Source organism: Athene cunicularia (genome assembly GCF_003259725.1).
Source record: "Athene cunicularia isolate RWA chromosome 13 unlocalized genomic scaffold, athCun1 chr13_part1, whole genome shotgun sequence".
Classification (NCBI taxonomy): Eukaryota; Metazoa; Chordata; class Aves; order Strigiformes; family Strigidae; genus Athene; species Athene cunicularia.
Window position 1 is genome coordinate 2,204,701 of NW_020799117.1, and position 22,013 is coordinate 2,226,713.

The following is a 22,013-nucleotide window of genomic DNA, read 5'->3' on the forward strand; positions in this document are numbered from 1 at the left end:
ATATGCCTGTGACAGTGCTCGATGGCTTTTAACATACATTGCTTTTTTGGATGCCTGGTTCCTTCCTCACTTCCCTGTCCATCTCTCTCTCCTCCCCCACAACTTAGAGAAAAAAGTTCTTTAAATAGCAAGCTCTTTGCTTTTGTGATGTACCGGGCAGCCTTCCTAGCACAGCCTGGGTCAGGGCAAGAGCAATCATGGAACCTTGTTTACAGCTATCAGGTTGGTCAGGATTTCTTTGTGGGCATTATTTCGCATCTCCCTCCTGCCCCCCTCTCTGAAAAAAAAACCAACCCAAAACAACCCACTATATATTGCTGTCCAATAGTCTTGCATGTCCCTGATGCTTCACTTGTAATATTAATGAGGCCTTACAGGGCATACAGTGCTTTCTTTGTTCTTATAGGAGGTGATGGGGAGGGGGAACGGGCGCCGCTGCGATCGGTGGAACAGAGCGGGTTTTGCTCAGCCCGGTGACACGCTGAGGAGCCGCGAACCGGCGATGCCAGGGCGGGCGGCCGACGTGGACAGCCGTGGGCACCTCTTCCCCCTTCCCGGGCGCACGCCAAGGAGCCCCCCGTACAGTTAAACGTTGAAAGGCCTTTATCTCGCGGGTGGCTCGGTGCGCGGATGGCGGCGGATGGCGGCTCCAGGTGGCACGCGCTGACAGCTGGGTCACATGATGGCTGTCAGCGCTCGCTTTTCCACCCCTCGGCCCCCGCTCCGCCGGGCTCCGGCACAAGCATCCCGGCGCTCCCAGGAATGTAAAGGCTGGGGGTGCAGTCTGGAAGGAGGCTGCATTGCTTTTGCACACCCCCCCCCTCTCCCACCCCGCCTCCCTCTTCCTTCTACTATGATTCTGTGATCCTTCGCCGAGCAGGCTGAATTCCCGACGGTCGCGGCTCGTGGAGGTGCAGGACGGCGGCCACAGTTGCCAGGGGACTTGGGTCATGAGACTCAACTCCGCTCACGTTCGCTAGAGGAGGAGGATAGATGGGACTGACATGTACGCTCCGGCGGCTGCCAAAGCAGCGCTTAGCTTTCCCATGAATTAGATTGATCTCCTCTGCAGCGATACACTGGAAGAGACAAAGGAGCGGGGAAGACGGGCGATTATTTACTCGAGCAGAAATCCCGGGCTGTGCAACAGAATGGAGGGGCAGGATTTGGGTTATGAAACTCCAGGGCAGTGCAAACGCAGCCTCGTGCAAACGCCTATATTGCGCCTCAGCGAACTGCTTTCTTTAAGGTGGCTTTTGTGATCCTGTTGCTAGGATTAAGCCTTTTGCATTGCAGCATGGAGAGTCTTTTGTTTGAGTTAAATTCAGACCTCTTGATATGTCACCTGACAGTCTTGTGGTTTTGGATGAATATGGCTCATTGCTATTATTAACCTGAGTTGGCAGCCGGGCACAACAGGAGTTTATAGGGATTTTGAAAAGTGGAACTGCTCGGGGGACAAAGATGCTTCCCAGGTACGGTCACTGCACAGTTCTCGAGATTATTTTAATTATTTGAAAGCTTAATATTTTCACTGTGATGAAAGTATTTCTTTCCCAGAGGTGTGAAGCTCTTAGAGATTTCATTTTTTTTTTACGATTCTTCTTACAGTTATATGCTAAATGGCACAAATGTATTTTTGTTTTTGCCCTGGATTGGTTCTGTCTGTTGTAATTTTGCAAAGGGAAGTGCAGTCTACTTGAATAATGTAAACATTGTGTTCGGTGCTGGTGAGTTTAGCTGAAAGGAGCTGTGTCTCGTTTGTGTGTGGTTTTTATTAACACAGGCATTTCAAAAGAGCACGGAGCTTGTGTGTGTATGTGCGTATGTTTGCGTGCATATATGTGCTTAAATCAGCTAAAAGCTGAACAGGTACTTTTTGAAATGACGTACGTGAAGTGGTCCCAAAAATACTCTATGGAATTACTAATTGTAAATTCTGAAGCTGTGTGAATTGCAAAGTTACTCAACATGCTGCATGTCTTTAACTAAACCTTCCAACCTACTTATTTTCAATATCACACTCCAGATTATGATTAATGTGTTGACTAGACTGCACCTAACCTGTATATATTAATGTCTTTTTGCTTGTGGAAAGGCATCTGGCTCATGTATTGGATTTTAGAATATAAATCAGGTATCTTAATGAGAGCCAAGTGACTTAGTAGAATGGAGATAAAAAAAATGAAAACAAACTGAAGTCAGCTTCATATACAGTTAAAGAATTGGACAGAGCCAAGGACCTTGGAATCCAATCGAAGTTTAGGTCCAAGTTTATTATACCGAGTGTGAAATATCTGGCTGACTGAATATGTTTCTCGTGTACAATGTGTGCTTAGTATAAGCAGCAGAAGTTTCCTGGAGCTCAAGCAGTGCAGCTATTCAAGGTGAGGATTGCTAAGCTGGTAAGTGAACAGGAGAGATTTATAGATGTAGCACGGAGCTGACCTCTACAGCGCTGCAGTGCCTGTGGACGTGTCGCCCTCCTTCAAGAAATGAAAAGGGGGTGGCCTGAATTTATTTTTTTTTTCCAAGAAACATTATTTCCTTGTGATAAACCTTAAAAATGTAACCGCTGCAAGCACTCACACGTTGTAAGTGGTTGTCCCTGGGAGGAGCCACCGTCTATCAGTTCTTCCGAGCTACCCAGAGAACTGGTCCCTTGAGTTCTGCGAAAGCCCAGCTGAGGGCAGAGTGAAGGAGGGCAGCGTCGCCGGGTAAACTCCTTCGCAATCAGTCGTCACGGGCTCCCTCCGTGGGCCTGATCAAGTCACAGACACCGGTTTTCTCTGCAGAATCAGCAGGCATTCGCCACAACAGTCACGCAACCCTGAAATGACCTCAACTATTGCAAAGACAATTATCTTGCAAAATTTTTTCTAAGTATAGGTCCCGTGGTTTCTCTAGTTTAGGGATCTTCTTCCCCCTTGCAGCCTTACGGTCACGTTATGTCACCAGCATTTAAATGGAATCTCTCCCTGAAAACACCAGCTCTGCAAATGGTGACGCAGTCTGGATCATCCTTGTTGTGTCAATCCTGACCAAGTTATTTTGTGTTTCAGGTGGTGTTATTAAAAAAAACAAATAACCTGCCTGTGGCTCTTTAAAAAAAGCTAATGGGTGGTCTTCCAAAGCTGAAAGCATCATTAACATGCCCTACATTGCTGTTTTCATTGCTTCCAAATCAGCTGTGCGCTTTCAGAAAGGTCTACACAGCTGTCTTTGTACAATAATGGCCAAATAAGAAGCGAATTATTGACTTGCAGTACAAAGGAATTTAAATACGTACAATACCCTCCCCATGTGTCTTATATACTCAACTTTTGTTGTATCTTCTCAAAGGCAAAAGCAAAAGAAAAAAAGGCAGTAACAGATACTTGAAATGTGCAGAGGAATTTGGGCAGGAGAAAGGAATCCTTGCTGGAAAAGGCACTCGGTCAGAGGGAGAGGTGTGTGATGTGATGCTGGGACTAGGCAAGGACTGTTGTCCTCCTGCTTCCGATCGCTCTTCCCTGTAACAGAGCAACCCCAGGATCCTAACTACTACTGGGCTGTATACGTGCAGGTGATGAGCCTGCTTCCACGTGGACGTACATCTCCACGGAACGTGGAGCTGAAATATCCCGGCGCACCGGGCGGAACGGGCTCACATTTACAGCATAAAGCTCTTCAAGGCAGGGACAGTCTGTTCAGCGCTTGTGTGGAAGTTGGCTGGGTCTGAGCACCACCGTAACAACAGGAATAGATGAAGAGTATCACCTGCAGGAGTTGGAGATAAGCCCCGGCGATCCCCGTGGCTCTGTTCGGATGCTCAGCTGCGAGGAGCGACGGAGGGAAGGTGTGTCCCTGCAGGCGGAGGGCGCGGGGCGAGGTGGACCTGCCGTCTGCTCTGCCCTGGCTGTTCCTCTCAGCCTTTCGAAAAGGTGCTAACACGAAAAACACGCAGAACAGATAAGCTAGCATAAACTATAAATATCATTTGCGTAGATGCATTTAAAAATAGTTCAAAGTGATTCATCACCAGGCAGTTTTTATAACTATGGGTAACATGATGTAGGAAAACAATAGTTTGACTGATAGTTTCAACTTTTTCAATGATTAGTCATGTTCTGGTTTTGAGCAACTTTACTTTTTAGCAAAAACTCTTTTACAGTTCCTACCTGCTTAACATCTTCATCAGTTTGCTTCAGTTGCTTTTAAGACTTCTAAAATACCTGTGTTAATTATTAAAAAGTAATTGGATACTATCTAAGCTGTGTTAATATGAAATAGTTCTAAAAGTAAAGTCTCAGGCAAGAGGAAAAAATAGTATTAAGCTAAATCTTGAATGTAATGTAAGTGCAGGTAGTGTTCTAGTGGAATCAAGGAGGAAGGAATGTTCTTGCTCTCAATTACAGAGGAAAATCTTGTATTTTAATTGGTAGAGTGGTAACGAAGGATCTCTGTGTCTGTCGATTCGTTATTAAAACTTGCACAGAGTGTAATAATACCAATTTCAAGCCATTCAATGGCCTCTTGCTGAGAAATGTCTATGGCATTAATAAACTCCAGGAATTAGATACGTGAGAAAATCCATCCTTGGAGAGCATTTGGAGTTCTGGATTGCCGTGCAACTTGCAGTACAGGTGTCAGGAAGCGTGTAAGGATCTGTAAATGTAAACTACAAGTAATATTCTAAGAGAGGCAGGAAAACAAAACTGGCGAAAGAGAAGAGCTGAACAGTATCAGGGCTTAAGTGTGAACATGCATTAAAATATCATTTTTCAGGCCTTGATTTCACTATTAGTAGTTTTTAATAATTCCATCGTTATTCATGTGAAAGTTTGCCTTTCCGTCCCAAATAATTCCCTTCTTCTGTGCTTTGTAGTTGCATCTGCATCCGTGCGGGGGGGTCAGAGCAGATGACCTCGAGAGGGCCCTTCCAGCCTCAACTGGTCTGTGATTTTGTGAGAGCTGGTTTTATGTGATTTGCTTCTGAAATATCTCACGCAGTATTTATACGTCAATGATTTCTACGCTGTTCTGTTCATACAGGTGTTTCTGAACGTCTCATTCTAGAGGAATTACTGTCTGGGTGGTGGAGATCTCCACGGGACTGGTGTCCGACTCAGAAATAATTTATCACTCTTTTTTTCTCTTGCTTGATGTGTGAACTCACAGCACTTAACTGTGTGGGAAAATCACAAATGCTGCCTGCGGTGGGGAAAAGATTGTTGGGGTTCTCTTGGTGGTGTTTTTTCTCTTTGTTTGTTTGTTCTGGGTTTGGTTTCTTTAAATAGAATCAGTTTCAAGGAGAGATCAAAGCGTGGTTGGTGGGTCGCACACCAAAAAGTCCTCATTAAGAGATTTCTAGAACAGTGTGTGAGATGGAGACTCACCTTGGCATTAACATTGCTAGGACATTTAATTCTACATCTCCTGGTTTTCCTATGCGAATCTCAAGAAAACATCAGTTAAATGTCAAAGTTAGTTTCCATTTATAAACAGAACTAATTATATTCAGAAGATCTAGGTCAGTTTTCATCCGGCTGAAGAGCAGCGCTGGAGCATTGCCCTGTTACATTTGTTTTGAGAACCTGCCCAGCGTATTGCACACAGGAATTTGTGCGTTTCTGGGGATAATCTATCCAGATATCAAGCTTAACGGTACTTTAAAGCTGCTGACAGCAACGGCAAGGCTACTCTGTGTCCCGCTTCTCCAGAAAAATGTGCCTGGCTGGGAGGTGGTGGTGGGGAGTCGGGGGTGCCAGTCTGCCTCTGTTTACTGTCTGTCTAAATGAACTTTCCTCCAGCTCTCTGAAAGTTTCTTCTGGTTTGGGAAGTGGCCCGCTATTGCCAGGGAATGTTTTTGCAAGGCTGAAATGTGCTTAAGGACTCTATTATGTAACAGAGATAACACTTATTTGGAATTATCACAAATTATGATGGATAATATCTACTTAATGCTTGTCTAGAGAAAGTTAAAATGTCATGTGAAGAAGCTGAGGAGTAAACAAGCTCTTGTTACCTTGATCAAATATGTTTCCGAATACAGCAAGAGTTTTATATTTAGCTTTCTCTCCTCTCGGTGTGTAATCTGCTCTTGGAGCTTTTTATAAGTAGACTTTCCTACGATCTGGAACAGCTACTGCCCTTCTTTGCCAGTAATTTCAAAGTCAAATATCAAAAGTACTAGGTAATGGAAGACATGCTTTTGTCTGAGTGTGAAGGAAAATCAACTGCGTTGTGAGGGTGGAGCAAGCGATAGCACCTTTTTGGCAAGCAGTTGGTTGTTATTGTCACATACTGTTTCTTTGTAGAAACCACAGTGGCCTATCTGGAAACAAAATTAGTTTTGAGACTTCCATTGGTTTTGCTTAACTATATGGAGATGGTTCCTCCAGGAAGCCACTGTATCCAGTGGTCTCCCTTGCCTCCTCACCTCTCCTCAAGTCAGGCTCGTCGAAGGAACCGCTCCCAGCTCTGGTGCCTTTCAGCCTCTCAGTTGAGAACACTCCGCATATGCATCAAACAATATGGATTTTGGGTTTTTTTTTTACACTTTCTGAAATGCAAGATGGGGCTCATTAGCAGAGCCCCCTGTAAATGTAAGCTCTGCTCTGAGTTTGTCAGCGTTCCTGGTTTTCGGTACGGAATTTTTCTCCGTTTGCAGTCTGCTCTGTGTGGGGGCATGTCCCTCTGGACGATGCTTGCCTCTAGGTGCCCCACCAGAGAGGGTACGCGGTGCTTTGCCCCCATATCTAGACATCAAGTTACTTCAGTTTCAAGTTGCTCAAGCCTTTTTTCTTGCAATAAGTGGCTTTTGACATTTGTTGCACACTGTCTTCTCTGCAGCTTCTGTTTTTCTCTCCTGTTGCTAAATGGTGGGGCTGAGCAGATTAGGAAATGTATTTCCTCTCTCAAGAGACCAAGTAACTGTATGTCTTGGTGCTTAGTTTCACCTCACTGGGGCTACACTAGTTGTAAAGCTTGTGAATCTATATTGGATAGCCTTAAAAACTTCTGATAGGCAACCATGGCCTTAGTGATTGAACTGACTCTCTGTCCTGCCCTGTTAGAGAAGGTGTTGGGTTCTAAATCATCATTAACAATCACATAAAGCATGGGCGCAGAGAAGGAAACCTTTCAGTTGGTGAATTAGAGGGACAGAGGAGAGGAGAATTCACCAGAGTCCTGGACTCTAGCATGCCAGATTTACTTTAATCCATATTTTCACTTACGGGTGTCTTTTTGCTGAAATAAATGCACAGCTCCTTGTAAACTGGGAGCCTGTATCCTTCATTAATGGCTGGAAAGTTCCAGGACCTTGTTTCTCACTTCTTGAGGTTTCATGCTAAGGCTGCCTGCCTAAAAGCCAAGGATAAGGAAGATAGAATTTCACTTGATCTAGGAAATGGCTCGTAACTAGCTGAAAGATGATTCCTGTTGGCTTCATGGATAAAGCAGGCGTCTTGTTGCCTATCTTCCAAGAACTGAGAAGGTGTTGGTGAAAATGGATGCCCAAGCTCATGGGCAACAATGCTTGCTGGGCTTTAAAGCAATGGCTGGCTTTTTAAGATGGAAATTTAGGATGACGGCTACAGAGCACCTGTAAAGGCAAGATTATGCAATGGTATTGAAGCCTGAGCCCTGCAAGTTCTCCCTTTGCAGAGCTCCCCGCAGTCGGTGGCACCAGGGGGGGCAGAGGCCCAGGAGAGCTCCTTGCCTTGTTCCTGCCTGCAAACCCAGTGTGGGAATCCGTGTGTTAGAAGAGCGCTGCCACGTGTGTTCTGCTGACCCATGCACCAGCATGGCCTGGAAGCACAGTGGCTTAAGTGGAGATTATTTCTAAATCTGAATGTAGCGGGGACCTGAGCGTATAGCCAGGACCAAGCTCCACGTGGTTCTCTCTTCCCCGGCGCCAAAGCTTAGGGGCTGCTGTGAACGCTGCAGTCCGCAACGCTGCGGTTAGGGCTGTACACGTATGTTACTACAGTGTGTGTGGAACCTGAAGAAGGGGAGGAAAAGGTACTTTGCATCAACCCATGAGGCTGAAAACCCATGTCTGCAAATGCAGAAATTCATAACTTAAGGGAGAGGCCAGTGTGAATAGATACCTTTTTTCTTTTTGCTTTTGAATTGTGAATGCTTTCAAGCTAGTGCTTGCAGTGATGGAGAGGTTTCTTTTTTTTTTTTCCCTTTAAACACAAAAGCTGAATTATTCTATGACTTTGATGTCAGAAAGCTGGAACTTGAAGAAAAGATTAAATATCCCAAGACAGAGCACAAGAGCTAGTAACGCTGTGCACATCGCTGTACATGGCCGTAGTGGATTGGTGCTGTTTATGCTAAATTTGGCAAGTGCATGGAAAAGAAAAAAACAAAAGGCTGGCTACAGGATCAAAGGCTTTGATGAAATGGCATTGCATTTGCTCCGCTTTACGTTTTAACAAAGTTGTATATACAGATAATGTAGAAAGAACCATGTAATAGAGAGTTGTGGTAATTGATCCTTCTGCTCTTTTTATTTTTTCATTCAAGCTGGCCTTTGCCGGAGTTTGACCCAAGTCAGATCCGACTGATTGTGTATCAGGACTGCGAAAGAAGAGGACGGAATGTCTTATTTGACTCCAGTGCTAAAAGAAAAATAGAGGATGTTTCGGTGTCGGTGAGTGTTTTACTAATTTACGTGGTTCTAGTCTATAATTTTTCAAATGGCAAGGTTGATAAACCACAAATGTTCTGGTTTATTCGCATTAACGTTTAAACGTCGGTTATATGCAGGGCTATATTTAAATGCCTGTTAAGTTGCAAATTATTCAGGCTTCAGTGCTTTCACTCTAAAAACCTTTAAATACCATAGTGGTCTCTTTATTCCTGAGCTCGTCTACTTTCTGCCCTTTCAGAGAGGAGGGTTCCTTCCTGGGGCTGCAGCAGGCACTGCTGGGGGGCTGAGGCAGGGCACAAACTGGTATTTATGGATGTATTTTTATGCCTTGGTGGGGTCTGCATCCTTCATGGGAAGGTCCTCCCAGTCCCTGTTCTCTTGTGTCCTGTTTGGTTTGCTTTTGCCAATCATTTCTGTGATTTGCTGACAAGTTTTTTTGGGTTTTGTTTTTTTTTTTCCGCAAAGTTACTTGAAAACTTTTCCTCTGTTTTTCCTGTTGGCATGGTCTGCATAGTAATCTATTAATTGAAACAGTAATGGATGCAGTCAGATGAGGATACTTCCTTCTGAGGGCTCTGGCCAGAAGATTAATTTCTAGCCGCAGTGCTATTGTAAGTGGTCATGTGAGGTTGGACAACTTATCTCACTGCTTTGAACTTTCTTTCCACCATCTCTAAAACCAGTTGCAAACCATTTTAAGCTCTGAAAGCAGAAAGCACCGTGTGAACTGAAATTTGTGATTCCAGTTGCTTTTACCCGTAGGACCTACTAAGTTCTGTAAGCAGGAGTGCACAAAATAACATTATTACCCCCAAGCCCTGATTTTCATGTTGGGTATTGGAGTACAGCCAGAGGATTCTTCATCCAGCTTTGTAAACTCTTCCGGCCTCCTGCCGAATGCTGCCAGCCTGATGCTTCTCGCCCTGGTCCCGAGTGCTTCCTACGTGCACGTATCCCCGCCTCGGGGAGTCACTTTGTGTCTCATCAGGCACTAACTTCCAGGCTTCTCCTAGTGCTTTTAGAGCTGTGAATCAAGATCCCAATCTCCCAGAGTTTGTGAAGCAAAGCAAGCTTCACAAATGTTAAACAAAATGCATCTTTTTAATTTTATCTTGCTAGAATGGCTTTATAACTTAATAAATTCCTTTTCGTCTAGGCATTCTTGCCAGGAATACAGGTTTTCAGAGACAAGAGATCTTTAGAAGTGGTTTATTGGTACAAATTGCTGGCTGTGCTTATTACTATCACTTCATTAATTATAAAGTATTACTTCATTAGTAAAAAAGACATTGTACAGTATAAATCCTCTTGCCATATTCCAATTGATTTCTTGAAAGCCTAAAACCTCTTTAAGATAGATCTGTACTTGCCCAGTGAACTTGCAAACTGCACTGTTTTGGTTTATTTCAGAGAGATCGTTGGCCTTAGCAGCTCAACAGCGACAGAATAAAAGGCTAATAATGAAGCTAATACACATCCATATTAATTAATCTCTCCTTTCTTTTTCTTTGCTAAGGGGGAAGTGTGTGTGTGGGGGAAATAGCTGTGTTCACCATCTCTGTGAAATGAGTATGTGAGAGTGGTGGAGGGAGACTGTTCCCAGGGTCTTTGAAATGCCCAGTACTCATCTCTAGTAACTTGATAGATTTCTTCTTTTTTTTGTGGTGTTAGGAGACTTTGAAGGAGAATATATTGAAACATTTGCTTGCCATGATAACTGCCTTCTGCAGCACTCGGATAAACGTTATGTCAGGCAAAACTTTTCCTCGTAAAACAAAACTTTGCAATAGCAGAAACATTATGCAGGTAAAAACGTGCAGAAGAGTCCTCGGCTCAGCTTGCTGCGAGCTTAGTACAGGCTTGTACAGTTAGCAGTACGTACTGGCCATTTCCAAGGAATTGCATTGTTTATTTTTCTCGCTCTTTATCATGATTTTCATTAACAAAAGACACACCCTGCCTATACAAAGCCAGATCTTGGCTCTAAGCACATTCCAAGGCACTCTTGCCCTTTTGCAGCAAGATGTGTGTGGGCTGGGCACTCTCCCTTGTGAAAGGATATCTGTTCACCACCCCACAAAAGCCAATGCTTTTTGCATCTCCCCCCCTGTTTCCTAACGTGATTTATACCTCTGGAGTTACAAATAACACTGGGGGAGATTTGCAGGAGTGCCTAGCAGTGGCCAGACTGTTCTGGTTGAAGTCTAATCAGTCTAACGCAGAGAACCAAGAGGGTTTCAGTTTGCTTTATGTTGCTGTGCTCTTCAGTTCCCATTTTCTGTTGCTCATGAGACATGAGAGCAATTATAATTTAAGAGTTGCGTGCCTGCAGCAAGGTGAGATATACTTTGCTCTGTTTCATATATCTGATCTCCTACATATGTCAAGAGTTGTGTGCTATGGACCAAGGTTTAACATTCCTCAGTCGTTTGAATTCTGTAAGGGAAGGTATGGTGATAAAATTTAAGGAGCATCAGAGCAAAATTTTCCAGACACAGATGTTTCAAGAAATAAAACAGTAGGCTCCAACTTTTTGATGAGTGCAAACTGCAGAGTTTGTGCTCACACCAAGCTGGGCTCTAATTATTAAAGCATTACTAGGTTCATATTATCTGTGAGGGAAATGTGACTGTGACACAAATAAGGATTTTGTGTTTTCCTTGGATATTAAATCAGCCTCTTCCTGTCTTCAATAAAACTAAATATTAGGTAAACAAGAATGTTGGGTGGTTATTGCACGGAGGCAGACAGAAGGCAGCTGAGAGTTTGCAGTATGGCCATTAAGATATTTTCGTTGCACAGAAGTAATGTTTTCCCTGAGCCTTGCTAGAGTTAAAGTTGGCAAGCGAAGCCGAGAAGAGGTCTGGTGACTCGGAGGGCTGGCGGCCACGGCACCGGGAATGTTGGCCGAAAGCTGTGCCAGGCGTTTCCAGCAAGGCCAGGCAGAGATCTGCCGTGGGCAGCTGTGGGCACTTGGCATGGGGGGAGGCAGAGAGATCCCCTTTGTGAGTCCTATACCTTTTTTGGTGCGAAGCAGGAGAGGTTCTTCCCCAGCTTCCCAGGGGATGGGCTGTTGATCAGCCGGGCTCTGTAAGCAGAGCCGAAAGGCCACTGCCTCAACGAGCATCCGAAAATTGGGTAATTCCCCTGTCTGGGTTCTGCCAGGGTATCCCAGAAGAGAGTGAGTGGCTGCCCTTTCCAGCCCTGTGACACAGGTCATAAGCAAATGTGTCAGAACCGCGTCTACCCGGGCAGCGTGCGATACGAGACGTAGCCATTGCTAACGCCTTTACTAAACAGCCTCCGTCCACACCCAAACATCCACATCCCTTGGATTTTTGGCTATCAAAGTACTTCTATGGGCAAGCTCGTGGGTTTGAGCCACTGTCTCCTCTAGAGAGTTACTTCAGAGTTTGTTTGTCATATTAATAAGTGTCTCGATTCTAATGAGACTGTATTACTTGATTTGCAGGTGATAGTGTAACGACCTATGACTGATTCCTACTAGTAGACTCATTTCTGTGCTTGTCTGCTCCTTTTCCTCTTAACACCTCCCCACCCGCCTGCTGCTCACGCGTCCCCCAGCCCACTCGCCTCCCCGTGTGGTGCCTCGTGGCTGTGGGGGGGTCTCACACACATCCACCCCCTTGGCTTGTACAGAGTTTCCAAGCCAGGAGTCATGTGTGAACACAGATATACTCGTCCAAGAGGTGTGAGACAGGATTTGAATTTCTAATCGAGCACAACAAGCAGCTCCTTTTCCTTTTTAAGGTGCAGGGGCCAGGTGGCCTGGCCGGTGCTGAGCTTTCAGCCTTGGCTCTGCCTTTCCTGACCCCTGTGTGCTTGGCTTCTCAACCTTGACACCGCGTTCACGCTAACCCTCCGCGAAGGCTGTGTTGTATTTTACTGTGCTGCTGCCTTGTGTGGCACATGAGTTATGTTGCCGTAAATGTCAGTGTGCAAAGGCCAACTGAAGTACGAGGAGTTTTCCTCCAAGGGCTGGCAATTGGCTGGGATAGGGACGCCACAGACATGGTGTCACGAGGGAGAAGTGGGGAATAAACCAGAGAAGAATCTGGAAGGGGAACCGTGCATCAGGGCTTTCCTCAGAGCAGGCTGAACGCGTTCAGGGACGGGGGTTAGCTGCCTCGTTTAACTGCTTGTTTTCATTTTTGTGTTGTCCGCTGGTGACTTACGGCGGTCACCATTTGGGATTTGACTGAAGAGTGGTGCTGATGGACATGTAAGAAGCTAAAAGATCAGCCTAGAGGAAGGCGTGGAGTCTAGGGAGGAAGGAGTGTCAAGGGACCGTGAGGAGGAGGAGGGAGGAAGGAAAGGAAGAGCCAAGCTGTGCACTGTGCTGAGCAAGGGTCTAGAGTTTGGGTGGTTTGGCTGGGAGGGGGGGGAAGACGAGGAATTAGAGAAGGGCAGTGGCTTGTTCCCAAGACCTGGAGGCAGAAGAGGATTTTCAGAAGCAGAGTTTGTTTGGGTTTTTTGAAGAAATGAAAGAGTGTCCCAGGGTGCCGAATTCGAGATCTAGAGGTTCAAGAGTGAACTTGGATTTGGGAAGCGAAAAATTCGCTTTTGCCATGTAACCTAGTTGTCTCTATCTGTGGGATAATTTAACTGAAAGGTCATATGATATTTGATCTCCTACTGCGGCAATTTCTTTCACTCCAAATGTCATATTTATCCCAAAGTAGAAAAATGGCATGCTGTTTTAAACAAGCCGGGATTAGCCACGTGTTCTAATATACTTCAGCACTGGATAAATGTTGAACAGCAAATTGCTTTGAGGGATTAGTAATTGGATAGTGAGCCTTTTGCTTTTAGGTGAGTTGTGTGAAATGGAGACTCTGGTCTCTGTCGGGCTCTCAGTGGACAGGTTTCCAGGCTGAGCAGACAGCTGAAGCTGCAAGCACAGAGGCCGAGTCCCACCTCCTTAGCTCTGCTTATTCTCTGTAAAGAGAAATGGAAGAATGCCAGTGGGGCAGGGGAGCATAGGGTTGTCTTTACTTCTTTCACTGACCTCTGAGTAACGGAGGAACTTGACAACTCTGGAAGTAAAGGGAGAAGGTAGTGCTTGACAGCTGCCTTTAAGAAAGATACCTGGATTTTAACAGCAACACTTGAAGGGGAGAAAGGAATTGCTGTTCAAGTTACTCTCATGTCCTAGGTGGATGCATACGTCTAACGACACATTCAGACCGACGCATATTAATAAAGCAAAAGAGTTAATTTATCTATTTTGGAATAATTTTTCAGTTTTGCTGAAAAACCTGTTCTGGAAATGAGGTACAGAGCTCTTGGAAGAGTGGTAACCTTGCATGGAAATACATATTTCTCTATCATTACTACAACAGTGGTATTTGAGCACCTGCTCTTACAGAGAGGTAGAAAAGAGTAAAGCATATGATGACATTTCCCTTTTGTCACTCACAACCCTAACACACAGTCTGGATTTAGTTCAACACACCAGGCTCCTTTCAACTTTCTTATTATCCAGAAATCACAACTTGCCCGGCAGAAATTCCTCTTCCTGTGCACAGCACTGGGCATGTTCTTTCCGCTTTCTGAGGAATTTATAGACCTTGTGGGCAAAGAGTTAAAGGTCTCTGCTGATAGAGGTGGAGAAAAGAGATTCCAGAAGCAGAACTGTAGTAGAAAACTACTTTGTACCCTGTCGTACTATAAAGACATTTTACTCTAAGTTATCTCCAGCATTACCTGATAGGTCTCCAAGACTTTCAGCGAATGATGACCTCTAATGTAAGAACTGTGACTGCCAGGAAGTCTTTGGAGCTGGGCGGTATCTGCAGCGAGTTGGCAGAGAAAGAACAAAGAGTGTGACCACAGCGGGGAGAGCAGCGTGGCAGCCAGGAGCAGCAGCTGCCCGCGGCAGCCTTCCAGCAGATGTTCTGCTCTCCAGCAAAAGCCAGCGTTTCAGAGGACTCCAGCAGCACTCTGCCTGGGGATCTGATTTGTTGCAACTATGTCTGTTTGGAAAGAAAACCCACAACTTTGAAACTTTCCCTTGTACAGTTCTTAAATTATTAGGTTACCTTTTTATTGTTGGAATCCTGGCTTGAATATCTTTGGAATATTATATTGGAATGCAAGTAATCCTGCTCCTTTGATGCATAATATCTTCAGATATGTAGCATCTAAAATTTCATTGACATTTGGAGTCAGAAACCGCAGAGGAGAGAGGGCCATTGCAGGTACTTGATCTCACTGTCCAACGGGTTGATTCTTAAGCACACGCTAAGTCTGTAAAAGAGCAAACGCCAAAATTCATCAGTCATCTGTATTTTAGGAGGGATTTACTGTTCACAAGGTTCTGAAAAGTGGTATCTGAAAGATCCTGACCTCCTTTACAGAGTCCTTGCAGGAGTCTTGGTTCATTAAACTCCACTGCAAAGACCAAACAGCCGTTTTCCCAGTTTGCTATTTAAATTAGTCAGCTATGACTTCAAGATACCAGACTCCCCAGTGGATCTGGGGAAGGCTGCTGGGCAGAAAAATGCAGTGATAATGAGGAGAAATTATTTAAAAGGAAGTAATTTGCAAACTTAACCCTTTTTTTTTTTTTTTAAAAGCACAGGATTTTTTTTCACCTGTAGAAATGCATTTACTGGCTTTACAGTCTCAAGGAAGCTTGGTTATAATTGTAACTTTTTAGAAGGAACTTTCAACATCTGATGGAAAATGCAAGCTGAAATGTGGTTTGCCTGCAAAAGCTTCTGTAACCCTGTGGATTTTATGTGGTTTTATCACATGATGCTCGCCTAGCCGAGGACATTGTTGTTTGTGTCAGAGATAAAATGCAATTCTAGTTCACGAGTTCCTACTGAAGTCATATGATGATCATTCACATGTTCCAGCCATTGTGTACTGTGCTCAAGCCACGATACTGGCCATTAGCACATCTACATATTGCATGAATTCAACGTACTCGCCGCGGTGTCGTAATGAGAGGACACTACTATAGGAGGCTGTGTATGCAAGGAAAGCACAGGACTCGGCGGGTAGTGAATGCTTCCTTCCCCTCTGCCACAGAATTACTGATTTGTCTGCACATTTTTCCTCAAGGCTTTCTGCGGCAGCAGCTCTCTAATGGGAGCAGCAGTGCAGACTGCCGCATGGAGCTCGATAATCCCTGACGTTTTCTGCTGTTTTGCTAAAGCTCACCCACAGTTAGGGCCAAATAAAAGTCACCTGCCCCGAAAAAAGGGGAAAAAAAAAAGAAAAAAAAAAAAAAAAAAAAGGCAGCTTAGGACAGGGGCATGTGATTCCTGACTTGTCCCTGATGAAAATCCCTCCACAGCAGTGAGGGCACTTGCCTTTTTGTACAGTTGCTGCTGATTTTTGAGCAGAATCTTGAAGTTACCACCCTATGCCTTGGGTATTTCACACTTTATGCCTTTTCCTTTTATCGTAGCTATTGAAAATTGAGATGCACTTATGTTTTTGAATGAAGGCGGAGCTTGTGATGTGGACCTGTGAGTCCAGAAATGAAGCTGTGACAGATAACAGCCCTCCTGTAGGTCCCTCTGTCCCTTGAACCTTGCTTCCAGCAGGGTTTGCTTCCAGCTCCCTATTAATGGTTTGGGGATTGTATAGGAAATGTTAATTAAGAAAGTCATAGGGCAGAGTTAGTCGGTAATGTTGAGCAGTGTTGACTGTTTCTGTCTCCTAGTGCTGCCCACTAGCAAATGTAAATAACGCCAAGCTTCTGTGGGTGGGTTGGAGTGTAATGAGTGTATGAAAAACAGGTCGAGATCTTCAGGTGAAGAGGGCTGCCTAATGCTGGGGTAAATGGCATTAGCTAACGGGGGTGCTGATGCTGCTTGGGACGCTGAGATGCGCTGGGGAAAACATAACTGGTTTTAAATACTGAACGACACAGTAGTGGAGCATCTCCCGTGCCAGTGGCTGGTGATGTAGCGTGTGTGGAGCGGACACAGATCCCACCCATCCTGTATGTTGGTTCCAGCTCACCTGAGCCCTCCTAATTCCCTTTTTTGCTATGCTTTCTGAATCTCTATCAGAAATCAGCCCTTGGACCATTTCTCCATCATTTTATGAAACTCTTCTGGCTTCTCTGTAACACTGTGTTACTCAGTTTTGTCCATTTGCAGCCTCACAGTTCCCTCCTACCGAAAACGAGAGGAACATGTCACCTCTGTGCCACTCTTTGAAAAGACACAGCTAGGGAGAGATCCATAAAAATAGTCTCTTTTCTCTCCACTTATCCTCGTAGCGTGAATCTGTCTGGAATTCCCTGTTGTTCTTGCTCGGGTATCCCTAATCAGCCTGTTTTCCTGTACACGGTGAACTGCTCCTTGTGCTGATCTGGCTGGCATTGCTGCTCTGGAGGGCTGTGCCCATCACACTGCTGTGTCACCTCCACCCCAGTGGGCACAGGGAGCAGGATGAAGATAGCTGGGGCCTGTTGTTGCCATCCTTCTTTTATAGGCTTTGGTACCATCCTTTCTTCTAATCCTGGGTCTAAAAAAGCTTCAGAGGTGGATGGCCGCTTAGGAAAATGGCGTTGGAGTGACCTGTTGGCTGCTGGCGAGTTGGAAGTAAACCAGCTCAGCTTTGTTTTGTGCAGCCAGGTTGGAAGAGACACCAATACGTGTTCTGGTAATTTTTCCTGGGGCATAAGCCTTTCAGCTGTTAAATATCTTACCTAAACAGGCAAGTGCAATGCTGCTAAAGAGCGATTTCAGGTCATGGGTCTTAGTGAGTCACATATGTTGCCTGTATTTCAGAAACTCTGCAGTGATGCTCAGGTGAGAGTTTTTGGGAAATGTTGCCAACTGAAGCCTGGAGGAGACAGCTCTTCTTCCCTGGATAGTTCAATCAATTCGTCCTCCTCGTTCTCTGATCCTAAAGAACAATGCCCAAAATACCAGGTGAGTCACTCTTCCTTTTTTTTCTTTTTTTTTTTTCATAACCCATGTCGAATACTAACAGCAGGTGAGGTACTGAAGGTTGTAAAATGCTTCAAATTAGAGACTGGTGGTGGAGAGCAGTTTTCAGTCAAAATCAGACTTTGGTTCTGACTCAGTAATGTTTAATTCTGTAGCTTTGGGTTTGAACAAGTCTTAAGACCAACCAGCTGGTTCTCTCAGGATGTGTCTTGAATGGCAGCGATTTCTCCAGGGCATTTGTTTTGTCTTATGACCTGGGTGATAACACTCATTCAGTACAATCAGACTTGGCACAAATATCTTATCTTGGTATAGATGAGGTAGTTTAGTTTACTTTATTGCTAAACGCTAAGGAAGTAACTGAGAAATGTGCTACCTGTAGGGGTAGTCTGTGTCACAGCTTTATAACAAGGGATTCGGTGCAATTGAGTTACGTTTTACATAAGAGATTTTGGCCATGGGAGTAGCTGGAGTCATCTGACACGGATATATTTCTGTCATCTCTCCTTCCATGGATCACAAGTGTTTTATATTAAGCCACCCTAAAATAGAACTAAGCCCTTCCACCCTTTGTAATGAAGTAATTGTGTGTTTGAGGGAAGCTGCTATCTCCACAACCTGTTCTGAAGTACAGTACTACTGATGTCTTAATCTACCGTAGATATAAATGAAGAACCTTTCAGTGCTGACTTTCCCACTGTCACGTTAGCTCTTGCTATATTTGGTGAGCTGCTTATTCTTGTTTTCTCTTTCTCATCACACTCTTTTCCACAGCTTTAGTAAGGTGGCTGAAGATCTGTTTTCCATTCCTCCCTTCCTGGAAGGGCATTTAGCTGTGGTTATGAAAGGAAGAGACATTTCTGTCAGCAGCTTCCTTCCAGCACAAAATAACCTCCTTCGTGCATTGTGTGACCAAGAAAAACGATGCCCCCCACTATCCAGAAATTGTCTCTCCTACTGGGCAGGCTCTGTGCAAACAATGGCCAACGTTATTAAAGGAAATTAATTTTAGTGGTTGGCATGACAGTGTATTTTAAAGCTGTGGAAAGTTTTCCCTTTTAAGTCCCCATTTCCTCACACGTATCACTTAGTCAGAATCTCACCGAGTTGAACTGGAATGATCTGTGGCTATGTGAGCAGCTCAGAAGGTGTGTGAGAAACTCTCAGCTTAAGTTGGTCTTCCACAGTGCAGTTGTTGTAAACTATCTGCTGTGTTCCCTGCACTCCTTCCAGGCTTCCCCAGCAAGTGAGCAGAGAGCATAAATACCGGAGTTCTTTACTGCACAGTAAAATTGGGTATTGTGTAGGCAGAGTAAATTTGTCCAGACCCTGCTCAGCCTGGCATTTCCTATATCTAACTGCTGTGACTGGTAACCTCAGAAGTTACTTAGTGTATTTGAAGCATTTGGGAGTTCTTTGGTTTTCTTAAAGCTATAAAACAGAAATCCAAAGAATACAATGCTGTAGGGCTTTTGAAATCGTTCTTTATATTTCCTCGTTTAAATACACTTCGACTGTACACGAGCGACTTTGATTGCAAAGTAAAATTTTGTTCCAGGCTTTGATATTTTTAATTATGTCCTATCCAGATCCCTCACAAATGTGATGTGGCCCCATGCAGATGAAGCTGAATGCAGTTTGAAGCTTGCCCACGATTACTTGCACATTTTGACACCACTGTTACCTCTGTACCTGCTTGTCAGTGTATTCTGATTTGTTGATCAGGACGTTTGACATTTACTTCTGCACGGTGTTTTTAGTTTACATATGTACTTAGTTATTTTTAGGACAATATGTACAGTAAGTGGAATATTAAATGCTGTAAATATATTCAGAAAAGTAATTTCCAAATCATGCAAATTTTACTACCTCTAATATGCTAATGAGCGCTAACAAACACTTGTGGGTATTTTATGATCAGTTTTTATGTGAGCTTGTAAATATGACCTAGGGAGTTGGTTTGTGGCCAAGCTGTCAGTGCCGGAGGTTGTGCCCTTTTTTGCCAGATGCTCCTTGGCTATTTTTTGGGTTGAGTTTTTAATATTTAACCCCTTTCCACAGTTGGCTGCATTCTACTTTGGTCTTAAGTGACCTTTATTTTGCAGCGTTGAAGTCCCAAAGAGTTGAGCTGTAGCAGTGTTTTCATATTAAGTGCATTAAATATGTGCATCTTCTCTTGTGCATGGTAGAATTATTGCCATTAAGTGTAGATGAAATGCCAGACTGAAACAGGCCACGGGTGCATCTTATCACACTCTTTGCCTTCAGCATTGCTTGTCTTTGTCTTTCAGAGGAAAAGGAAACCCCTGTAATTAAATTTGAAAGCTGCTGATTTTCATTTGCTTTTTTTTTAATTCGGTTGCTTGACAAAGAAAATCAATACTTAAGTGTTTTTCTACAGCTCTTTAGAATTGAATTTTCACAACAGCAGAAAGTTGAAACTAAACCCAACATCAAGGGCTTGACGTGTATTCAGATTGAGTCCTTGAATTGGAGATCTGCAACAGATTTAAAACCAACAGCCATAACATTTGGCTGTAGTAATTTGCAGTGTTCTTACTTCAAGATTTCATGATGCTGGCAGACCTGTCATTTCCTGGATGCTTACATTTCCTTGGAGCTGCTGGGTCATTCTGACTGATCTGAAAGTCGAGTTTTTCCGGTGCTGCCTACACTGCACCTAGGCAGTATGATATCCTGGGAGGGAAAGATGGAAATTTCTCTGAGACCCAGCTAATGATCAGATTTTGCCCCGTCATAGAAACACTAACAAACCTTGCAATTGTATCCTCATTTTTATAACTGTGGTTGCTACTTTTAGTCAGCCCCTGTCTTGCAGCGATAGCAGATTTCAGAGGTTAATAGTATGTCTGTTAAAGTACCATCATCTTAATTGAGAGTGCTTGAGAAGAGCTAAAAATTGAAAAGTGTTTTAAGAAGTGTTTTAAGTGTGTTGCCTTTTGGCTGATTAGCATTTCCTTGTTCCTGCCCTTGTTCTGTGGGCTCGCCTGAGCAGAAACATGGCGTGGTCACTTCCATATTGCTCCTTCCTGGTGGTGGGAGACGGTGGGGTGGGCAGCCTGGCCCCGGCTGTGCTCTGAGCTCGCTGTCTGACACGGGGCAGAATGCTGAGATCGATGCCAAGGATTCTGGGTGAGGATCCTGGTTGTTCAGAGCTTGGATAAGGGATATGGAGATACAACAATCAGCATTTTTCCAAACGCAGGGTTATTTCTGTGGCTGGTTTTAGGGAGCTTTTAGAAGGATTACTCCAAGGAAGTGTTACTAGTAGTCATGAACCTCAAAGGAAATGTATTACTCTCTTGCACACTACCAAAGTACCTCACCAACGGAATGCCTGAGCTCTGTGAGTGCTGTGAGCCGGAATTCATGATATTTTAAATTTTACAGGGCAAGGCACAGGTGGAGAGCCAGCACTAATGTTCTGCTAGCCTAGAGATGACACAGCCCGGGATGAAGGGACAGTAATCTCAGTCACTGAAAGTATACAAATAAGATGACTGTCAGCTGAGCAGTCATCTCCAGTTGATTGCCCTGAGTAACTTTTTAATTTTAGGGTTTTGTTTGCAGCGTTTGATGTAGCCTGTGATGCAGCATAGTGACGTGCCTCCTTTGTATTTAGCCAGTATGCCTTACAGCAAGCTCTCAGCAGCCGAGAAGCAGGAATTGCACAACTTAAGCCTGGCACCATGATGCTGCAGCTCTTTGCTGGTACCATCACAGGAGCACCAGGGGAAGACGCATCGAATATAAAATACCATCCATGGAGAAGTTATGAATCAGTCTTCGTCACGAAAGCACTGGTCCAACTTGGCTCCAGTGCTCATTCTGTGTAAGATCTCCAGTGAGCTTGTGGTGGCTCTTGTCAAGCAGACACAAGGTTTAGGCTTTATGATTCTTCTTCAGTGAAGTGTGCTACCACACTTATAAAAGTTTTTGGTCCCCTGACTCAGCACACTTTGAATCTGCTTCCCTCTGATGCCTGTGGACAGGTTGGGTTTAGCTCACAGCCAATGTGAAGGTCACGTCCTGTGCTACCGTTATCTTTATTGAACTGTTCAACTTAGCCTCTCCAACAGTGTTACACCAAGATGTTTCGCGTGTTTATCTTTCCAATAAATAATCTTTTCCTTAGTTGTATGTTGCCTTAATAGAAGTGTGCTTCTACAGTGCTTTAAAAACAAATGTTGGTGGGGTTTTTTTGCAGGGTTCTCGGTGTTCCTCGGATGCTAACATGCTTGGAGAGATGATGTTTGGCTCTGTGGCCATGAGCTACAAAGGCTCCACATTGAAAATTCACCAGATCCGGTAAGATTATTTTTTTTTTTACTGCTGGTCTTTTCAGAACACTTACTCCTTGGTATGTAATGAATTGAAAGTCACAATTGCAGAGTGAAAGGAATTTC

The 22,013-nt window shown here is 44.3% G+C and overlaps 1 protein-coding gene across 2 annotated transcripts in view; it reads left to right on the forward strand.

Moving 5' to 3' along the window:
• Positions 1 to 615: 615 nt before the first annotated feature.
• Positions 616 to 22,013, forward strand: part of FNIP1 (folliculin interacting protein 1) — a 46,921-nt gene continuing 25,523 nt past the window's right edge. Inside the window, exons 1-4 of one of the 2 annotated variants that reach the window (XM_026858320.1) lie at positions 616 to 1,475; positions 8,521 to 8,647; positions 17,425 to 17,568; positions 21,815 to 21,915. In XM_026858320.1, coding sequence (XP_026714121.1) covers positions 1,465 to 1,475; positions 8,521 to 8,647; positions 17,425 to 17,568; positions 21,815 to 21,915 — 383 coding nt within the window. In that variant the 5' untranslated portion in view covers positions 616 to 1,464. The remainder of the gene's footprint in view (positions 1,476 to 8,520; positions 8,648 to 17,424; positions 17,569 to 21,814; positions 21,916 to 22,013) is intronic. The other variant, XM_026858321.1, reaches the window with a different exon arrangement.